This window comes from Petaurus breviceps, unplaced genomic scaffold (genome assembly GCF_028583685.1).
Source record: "Petaurus breviceps papuanus isolate PSGF00001 unplaced genomic scaffold, PetGlider_PUasm1.0 90639, whole genome shotgun sequence".
NCBI lineage: Eukaryota > Metazoa > Chordata > Mammalia > Diprotodontia > Petauridae > Petaurus > Petaurus breviceps.
In genome coordinates this window covers 8,362,653-8,372,579 of record NW_027187296.1, presented here as the reverse complement: position 1 = coordinate 8,372,579, position 9,927 = coordinate 8,362,653, and the positions used below count along the sequence as shown (strand labels likewise).

At 38.9% G+C, this 9,927-nt stretch overlaps 1 protein-coding gene across 3 annotated transcripts in view; it reads right to left on the bottom strand.

Annotated features, from left to right (window-relative positions):
- LOC138143474 (NACHT, LRR and PYD domains-containing protein 3-like) overlaps positions 1-9,927 on the bottom strand; it is a 51,536-nt gene that overhangs the window by 19,692 nt on the left and 21,917 nt on the right. For 2 of the 3 annotated variants that reach the window (XM_069064749.1, XM_069064747.1), the window contains exons 6-8: positions 8,059-8,217; positions 2,138-2,308; positions 1,627-1,797 (exon numbers count right to left, since the gene is read on the bottom strand). In XM_069064749.1, coding sequence (XP_068920850.1) covers positions 1,627-1,797; positions 2,138-2,308; positions 8,059-8,217 — 501 coding nt within the window. The remainder of the gene's footprint in view (positions 1-1,626; positions 1,798-2,137; positions 2,309-8,058; positions 8,218-9,927) is intronic. The other variant, XM_069064748.1, reaches the window with a different exon arrangement.

Below are 9,927 nucleotides of genomic sequence, written 5' to 3'. Positions count from 1 at the left end.
GAGCATATGGGGGAGGAGGAGCAGGAAAAGCACAAGAGGAGGGGGAGGAGGAGGAAAAGGGAAAAGAAGGGTGAAGGAGGGAGAGGGGGGGGGGGGGAGAAGAGGAGAATCAGGTCAAGAAACTCAGACAACTATGAATATGGGAGAATTGTTAGTCATAACAACAAAATACACAATAGTTCCTATCTATTAAATGTAATCAAAAGTTTTAAGAAATCTTTAAAAACAAGTATAAGTACAAGAACGAAAACATGAAGAATAAGAAGGAGAGAATCAAATCACACACTTAGACAACCACAAATACTAGAGAACTCTTAGATAGTGGCAACACAAAACGCAAACTAGCTGATGTTCATTAAATGCAATTGAAAGGTATTTCCCATGAACGGAATTAATGATGTGATAAGGAAGGGAGACATTGGGAACATGTTTTGTTTCAGATTTTTTGAGAGCAAATCATGGATATGGGATTGATATGCAAGATATATAGATATACACGCACACACACACAAACACACACACATAAAGAGAGAGAGAAGAGACAGAATGAAGTGATTTAAGTCATTGCTCCATAAATAAGTGCTCAAACAGGTTTCCAAAGAGAAACTGAAAACCTTTAATAACCACATGAAAGACTGCTACAAATGACTACTAATAAACAAAATGTAGAATAAGACACCTCTGAGGCCAACTAGCAAAAAGCACAAAAGATAGGAAAAGTTACTTTGGGAAAAGGATTTGTTCTGTAAAACTTGGATTCAGTCACAAGGCTGCACTTAAGGACCCAAAAAGCTACATGTGGCCTAAAAGTGGCAAGGTCCCCACCTCTGGTGGAGGAGCTTTGATTTTGTGATCTTCTGAGTGTGTGCTTTGATGTTCCTTGCCACCAAAATTGGTCAACCATTACTCACAGAGGATGTTATTGGAACTTGATTCTCAAAGAGGTCCATGACATCAGGGAGGTGATGCCAGGACATGCAAGTGAACTGGATGTAAGGGAGGGAGGGATGTACAAAGTCACCAATCTCACTTTCTCCTCCAGAGCCAGCTGTGACTAGGTGGTTCCCACTGGAGAAACAATTAGTCAGCTAGGGAATAGAGCTCTGTCTTTCTTTCATGAATAGAGACAAGAAATAGATAAAGGAGATTTTGGTATAAAAAAAAATTACAAAATTTGGCAACTGATTTTATAAATGGGGTGAGAAGGTGAGGAATCTAGGATAACAGTGAAGCTGCAAACCTGAGTGACCAGAAGGATGGGATCCTCAGCAGAAATAGGGAAGGGAGGAAGAGGTGTGGGTTTTCTTGAAAAAAAAAAAAACAAACTGCTCAGTTCAGATGTGTTGAATCTGACATGCTCACAGGATATCCAGATTTTAGTAATGAAAACACAGATTTAGGAGCCAGGCACATAAACAAGAAAATTGGCTCAGACAGAAAGACAGTATTCTCTTAGCAAACCAATCTTTTCCTGTCATGTTCCTCCTGAGAGCACAAAGCCTGAACCTGGATTAGGCAGACAGTTTCCATTCTCCATTCCTTGGTCTGTGCTGCTCTCTCCCCCTAATGGACTCCTGTTCCTGATGTCAAACAGAACATCAACCAAGAGAAAATGAGGAAACTCACTTCAGTGTCTCTAACATGCAGTTTGGGTTTTCCAAGGCCTTACACAGAAGTTTTATTCCTTCCTCGTCCAAGGAATTTTGACTCAGATCCAGCTTTTTCAGGCTCTTATTGCTACTGAGACAACAGAATAGATACTGGGAACATGTAGAGGTAAGATGACAACATGCCAGGCTGTAGGAGAAAACATAATCAGAGGGAAATGGATAAAGGAGATATTTTTGGAAGAAGACATTACCAAAAATGAGGACTGAAAACGCAGATTTAGGAGCCATGCACATACATGTGAAAATTGGCTCTTGAGAGAGAAAGGCAGTATTCCCCTAGCAACCAGTCTTTCCCTATCATGTTCTGCTTACAGCACAGTGAGAGTGTAAGACTATGAACCCTTACCCTGGGTTAGGCAGACAGTTTTCACTTCCCATTCCTTGGTTTGTGCTGCTCTCTTTCCCTCATGGACTCCTGCCCCTGATGCCAAACAGAACCTCAAAGAAAGGAACATGTGGGAACTCACCTCAGTGTCTCTAACTTGCAGTTTGGGTTTTCCAAGGCCTTACACAGAAGTTTTATTCCTCCCTCCTCCGAGGAAATTCCTCTCACATCCAGGTTTTTCAGGCTCTTAGTGCTACTGATAACAAAGCAGAAATTCTGGGAACATGTAGAGGTAAGATGGTAAAACGTCAAACTATAGGAGAAAACGTAATAGGAAGGAAAGCAGTTAATTGCATTTTTTGTGAATAATTCACCGCTTGCCTTTCTCTGGGCAAAGCTAAAAAGACATCCACTTCATGATCACCATTCTTTGTCATCGTCTCTTCAATGGAACAAATGTAGTTTCTTTAGAAAAGTTCTGTCTCTTCCAGAGAACGGCATTTTTAGACCTCAAATTATATAATAAGGCAAAAGTAAGCAAAACTATTTAGTACTAGTTAAAAAAATGGAAAGGCATAACAGTAGAGCAGATTAAATAAGAAAGAATCAGAAACACCTAAATTCATTAATTGGTCTTCAACAGACATGAGAACATAAATTACACATGGAAGAACTAACTACCTGAAAAAAAATTGCTGGAAAAACTAGGAAGCATTTTGACAGAAATAAATTAGTTTAGACCAATATTTATAACACATAATCTAATTAACTCAAAATGTATATATGACCTGAAGGTCATAATGTGGAAAAGAACAATAACAATAAGAAGAAGAACAAGAAGAAAAAAGAAAGGAAGAAAGAGAAGAAGAGAATCAGATCAGAAACTTAGACAATTATAAATATGGGAAGATTCTTAGGTAGAGGCAACAACAAAACACAAAATAGTTCATACTCATTAAATGAAAGGTTTTGTCTGTGAGTTGAATCCATGGTATGATAAGAAAGGGAGACAGTGGGAAAATGCTTTGTTTTTTTTGGCAGCAAATCTTTGATATGGGATTAATATACAAGATATATATAAGGAATAGACAGAATTAATGTGATTTGAGTCTTTGCTCAGTGAATAAGTGATCAAAGGAGATGAACATCTTTCAAAAAAAAAAGGATAGCAATGTCTAATAACAACGTGAAAGACTACTACAAAATGGAGGCAGAGTCAAGATGGCGGAGTAGAAACAGGACTTCCTGGGGCTCCGGCTTGGACTCTGAACAAACTTTGGAGCTACAGAACCCACAAAATGACACAGAGAAGCTAACCTCCTGCTAAGGACAGCCTGGCAGGCTGGCAATAATCAGCACTCTGGGAGCTGAGCCCAGCCCCATTTGAGCCGAGGTTTTAGCCCTAGGGCAGGCCTGACCAACCATCGGCTGGAGGGACTTCAGATCACCAGCATCTGTGGCGGTTTCCAGAATTATCAACACAGAGATGCTAAGGACAAAGTGAGAGGTCAGTGCAGTGTGGACTCTGGGATCCAGTAGTTGTGAGTGCAGTTGGCCTTTGCACCCAAGGCGAGAAGCCGCTGAGGCACCACAGCCAAGCAGCCGCCACCCACATCGCAGCTTCAGCTTCTGGCCTATATCTAAAATATCTAAAATTAATAAAATATGACATGACTCTGTGAGAGGAGGAATAGGAATTAAAGAAATATGTTGGTAAATATATGTTATGTGAAGTCAAAAATGAAAAATATCATGAATTATAAAAGTCAAAGAAAATAAATTTTTCAAAAGCTACTGCTCATTACCCTCCATGCTGATTTAACTTTTTGGGTCATTTTTTGTCAAGCACATGAATGAAGGGGAAAATAAACAATCATGTTAATTGGGATTAGGCTTTTTTTTTTAATCAAAAAATAATGAAGAAACAGATCAGGGATGAATTCCCCTTCTGCTTTTTAGCGAATAGACCCACAATTATTTGCATTTGGCCAAGGAAACATTGCATATAAATGTATTGACATTCATGTGTGCAGCCATAGCACTGCACTGAATAATGAGAAAAGGCTAGTAAAACCCAGAAAAAGGTAAGAAAGACTCCTGGAAGCTAAAACACTACTCAAGAGTCCAAGGACTTGAGCCCTCTATATTCACAAGAGACACAACTACTAGGCACACTGCAAAGACAGTAACCAGATAAATGATGTGTGTAAGTTAACCGTAAAGGTTCAAGGAAACATGGAGAGCAGGGTTGAAGGTGCCAGTGATCTAGAGACTGTGCCTACAAGAGCCAAGCAACAGCTAGAGAGCTACAAGATGTAGGTGGGCTATGTTCCTAGTGGAGGAGGGGAAGTGCTGGGAGAACACCTTGCTACTTCCCAGGCTAAAAGAAAATATGAACTGTTCCTTGGAGGAAGGGAGAAAATGCTGTAAATGAAAGACAAAGAAGATAAAGGATGTAAAGAGGAGGCCAGAAATCCTTAGCTCCCACATGAAGCTAAAGGGTGGAGAGTGAAAAAGCCTGAGACAAAGAATGAAAAGGAAGGAGGGCTGATAAACCTGTGCAGTCATATAGCAGGTATGAGGCTTTCCATGATCAACTGATGTTGTAGGGGTATCACTTTGACAAATGTATGGCAGATAAACTGGAGAGGAAAAAAAGACTAAGAGCAGAGACCAATTAAGAGTGTTCCAAAAATCCAGGTTAGAAGTGTAGGGAGCCTATAGCAGGATGGTGGTCATGAGAGCTGAAAAAGTAGAATGGACAAGGTCCAAAGAAAAGGGCCTTCAGATTGGAAGCACAGAACAATGGAGAATAGAACTGAAAACCTAGATAATATGAGGGTTGGCAAGAGTATCTTTCTTCAATGAGTTTATTACTAGGCCTGAATAAACCATATTCCATTGTATTGAAGTGTTTGTAGATTATATGATGAAACAGAAAATTAAAATTAGATGAAACTAAACAAAACTTATTTTACATAAAACAGATCACTGCAGCTAGGATGCAGAAGAAAAACTGTCAGTTGGGGAAAAGCTATTTGTGCCAACTCTCTGTAATAAATGTATCATAGCCAATTCATCAAGACACTGTTTAAGACCATAAGTTGCACAGCAGTTACTGATTGGCAATGGCAGAAAGGTGTTTCACCGAAAGTTCACAATACCAGTGGAATCAGAGGTGTGGTCTAAAAATTACTGAATTCATGAAAAAAATGCAAGTCTTCCCCTAATAAAGAAGTCAAAGTATATGAACAAACTATTTTCAGAAGAAAAGCAAAAAGTCAACAATAATACTAAAAATTGGCCCAAATCACTAATAAGAGAAATGCAAATGAAACATTTCTGAGCTTCATCTTTGACCCAGAAAAATGGCAAAGATGTTTTTTTTTTTTTAAATGTAAATGGTCAAAGCTATAAAGAAGTGGAAAGTCAGGAATACAAACATACCTTGGGTATGCCTAGGAATCAATTAGTCTAAATGCTCTGGAAAAAAAATTTTAAACTATGTCCCCCCAAATCAATAAACTCAACATTTGGCCCAGTGATGTCTCACTACTGAGCACATGTAGCAAGGATGTCAATGACAGAAAGAAAGGTCACATAAAACAAAATGTTAATGTAGAATTCTGTGATAGCAAAAGAACTGGAAGAACAAAGGCTACCATTGGAATGGTATGGAATGGCTGAACAATTTGTAGATGAATGTAACAGAATATTATGGCACCATCAGAAACAAAGAATATGCAGAGGATTTGGGGAAGTTGGTGGGGTAGGTCAGAAAATTTAACCTCTCCAAATTTCCTCCACAAGGAAAGAGAGAACACAGCCACAGAGTTAATGTAGAGCAGCAGAAAGAACCAAAAGTCAGGGTGCAGCTGTTCTCCTGAGGGAATGTGAGAAGAGTCCAAGAAAGACTCCCCTCTGGGAGAGTAGGTTTGGTCTGAGTGAAGAGCAAACACCTCCAGGCCTACTCCACTCAATCAACAAACAACAAGCCCTGGGGGCAGCTAGGCAGGGGGGCAGCCTCAGCCTCAGCTACTTTCACCTCACAGACAGTGTGGAGATTAGAGGCTGAGCAGAAGATTGAAGGACCTTCCACTATTGAGGGATGAAGCCAAACACAGCTGTGCTGGCCTGACATGGTCCTGAGCTACAGCTGCAGTTCCTTGCTGTGACTGTGGGCTCTTACTGCTCCTGCAGGGGAGAAGAAGCTAGCACACACCTCCTGACTGCAGTAGCAGACAGGCAGAGACCTTGCTACCCATGGGCAGGAGAGCAGAGACCCTGGTTTCAGTTCCAGCACAGAGAGGAAAGCTAGAGTTTGCAGCCACCAGAGGGACCAAAGTAAGCAAGAGCATTTGTGGGACAGAATGACTTGGGCAGGGGAAGGGTGCATTTCTGGCTCAGGGATAAAGAGGAGTGCCCAAGGCTGGCCCCCTGGACAGAGCTCAGAAAATAACAGTAAGAAGGACCTGAGGCCTGGAGCATCATTCCCCACACCTGGGGACTAAAATCTGAATGTCAATAATGAGCTGCTAAAAATAAAACCAAAAAAAAGAAAAGAAAAAATGAGTAAGCAGAGGAGAAAGAAGCCAACCAGAGTTATCTACTATGGGGAGAGAGAGTATATGGCTTCATATTTATAAGATAGTGGAGCTAAAAAAAAAAAGTCACTTCTTTTTCAACAAGTCCAAAAAGAATTCTCAGAAGAACTTAATAAGGACTTTGAAAATTAAATGAGAGATCAAGGCAAAATTAGAAAAAAAAATAAGAGTAATCCAAAAAATTATGAAAAGAAAGCTAACTCAGACTCCCCAAATGTCCCTATATCTGTATTAAGGATAGACCTAGGAGCAGGACTTTTGGTTTTACTCATATAGGTAACTGCCTGGTGAGAAAACCCACAAAATACTAAGTGGCGTGGTTTACTGGTAAATTTAGGTATCACAGAGAAGAATGGAGAAATTACCACAGAACTAGAATGGGACAAATTTTTCAATATGAAAAATGGAGAGAAGGTTTTTCCTTCAAGTAAAAAACAAGGAAGCTTCTCTTGGATTTCAAACAAAACTCTACAATGTATTATTAATCAGGATTAAAAAAAACCCAACTGTGTAAATACAAGACTGCTTGACAAGACAACACTTTGTGTATAAAGATGTGGAGTGTGTGTGTGTGTGTGTGTGTGTGTGTGTGTGTGTGTGTGTGTACAACTGACTCAACAGAAGCCAACTTAGTGACATAGAAACCAATAAAGTAGTGAGAGAGGGATAGTATCCAGGATGGTGGAGGGGATAGTCCTTCTCTATTTTACCCTGGTTCACTCCCTCTCTCTGTTGTAGCCAGAGGAGCTTACTAACTCTTCCCTAACCTTGCCATCCCTGCCTTTTCACAGGTTGGAGCTAGTGCCATGATGACTCAGCACCACCCCCACCTCCACCAACTCTTCAAGTGAGACCACAGCCACAGTAACAATGGGGGAGACAGCTGTGCTTCTTCTCTCCTTGGGGGCAGTGTCCCAAACCTACCACAAGTATACAGAGATAGTGGGCTAAATAGCTACTCATTTTGCAGATTGTAATGGTGGGAAGTTGGGGTGAAGGAGTATGAAGGAGACCCTTCTCCACAAAAAGGGAGCTTTTCAATAGCATTTATTCACTGAAATAGTGGTTATTTCCCCATAATTTTTCCTAACAGTGCAATTCATTTTTCTCACACCAGAGCTAAGTTCTTGTGGCACAAGAAACATAGGGGGAAGACAACATAAGGGGAAACTTTTATCAGTTTGTAGGGATAGATCAAGGGAAAGTCAGAGAATTTTCAATGGGATATCAGAGAGAAGGGAGCATTCCCCTGAATAAACTGGCCCCAAAAGCCTGGTGAAGAGAAGGGTCTATTGTGCAAAACTCCCTAGAGGAATAAAAGAGGGTAAAGCCCTCCCATGATCTCCATCAGGCCCCCTTCACTCACCCTCACAAATCAGTGCTGTTATTCCTGCTTACTTTAACCTTATGGCCCTGATGCTCAGGAGGCTCCATAGAGATGACGGTTATACAGACTCACCTTAGTGTCTCTAGCTGACAGTTCTTTTCTCCAACATTCTCACATGACAAATTTTTCCCATCGTCCTCAAAGGAAATATCACACAAATGCAGGCTTTTCAAACTGGGAATAGAGATGAGACCCTGATAACACGAGAAAGTTAAATTGAAGTTTTCGAGGCTGTAGGAGACATAAACCACAAGTTAAATGAATCATTTCATCAAATCTATAAGAATACAAGTCATTCCCCAATTGATAAATGGTCAAAGGATGTGAACAGGCAGTTTTCAGAGGAAGAAATTAAAGATATTAGAGGGGCAGCTAGGGGGTGCAGTGAATACAGCATGGGCTCTAAAGTCAGGAGGACCTGAGTTCAAAAATAGATCTAATTAAAAGATAAAAGGAAACTACATCATACTAAAAGGTACCATAGATAATGAAACAATACCAATACTAAACATATATGCATCAAGTGGTACAGAATCCAAATTCGTAGAGGAGAAGCTAAGGAGTCACATGAAGAAATAGAAAGCAAAACTATACTAGTGGGGGACCTCACTCTCCCCTTCTCAGAACTAGATAAATCTAACCACAAAATAAATAAGAAAGGAATTAAGGAGGTGAACAGAATTTTAGAAAAGTTAGATATAGTAGATCTCTAGAAAGAACTGAATGGGAATGTTAAAGAATATACTTTTTTCTTAGCAGATCATGGCACCTACACAAAAACTGACCATGCATTAGGGCATAAACCCTCCAATCTGATGCAAAAAGCCAGAAATATTAAATACATCCTTTTCAGACCATTATGCAATTAAAATTTGTGTGTAATAAAGGTCCATGGAAAGACTAAAGATTAAAGAAGGAGTGGGTCAAACAACAACTAACAGAAATAGTTAATAACTTCATCCAAGAGCATGACAATAAATGAGACAACACACCAAAACTCATGGGAAGAAGGCAAAGTATTTCTTAGGAGAAATTTCATATCTCTAAAATGCTTACATGAATAAAATAGAGAAAGAGGAGAAAAATAAATTGGGCATGTAACTAAAAACACTGGAAAACAAACAAATCAGAAATCTGGAATGAAATACCAAATTACAAATTCTGAAAATCAAAGCATAGATTAATCCAATTAAAATTAAGAAAACTATTTAGCTAATAAATAAAACCAGGAAGAGCCAAAACAAAGAAAGATATAGACCAATTATCCTAATGATTGACTTCAAAATTTTAAATAAAGTATTAGCAAAAAGATTACAGCAACATATCATGAAGATAATATACTATAATCAGTTGGGATTTATACAAAGAATGCAAGGATCATTCCATATAAGGGAAACTATCAGCATAATTGGCCATGGCAATAACAAAATTAACAAAAATCATATGATTATCTCAATAGATGCTTAACAAAATACAGAATCCATTTCTATTAAAAACACTAGAGAGTGTAGGAATGAATGGAGTTTTCTTAAAATGATAAGTAGTATCTATCTAAAACCATCAGCAAGCATTATATGTAATGAGGATGAGCTAGAAGCTTCCAATAAGATCAGGGGTGAAACAAGGATGCCCATTATCACCACTGGTATTCAATATTGTATTAGAAACATTAGCTTTAGCAATAAAAGAAGAAGAGGAAATTAAAGGAATTAGAACAGGCAATTAAAAAAAACTAAGCTATCACTCTTTGCAGATGATATGATGGTATAGAGAATCCTAAAGAATCAACTAAAAACTACATAAAATAATAAACAATTTTAGCAAGTTGAAGGATAAAAAAATAAACCCACCTAAATCATCAGCATTTCTATATATTACTAACAAAGGCCAGAAGCAAGAGACACAAAAATTCCATTTATTGTAACTGTAGACAACATAAAA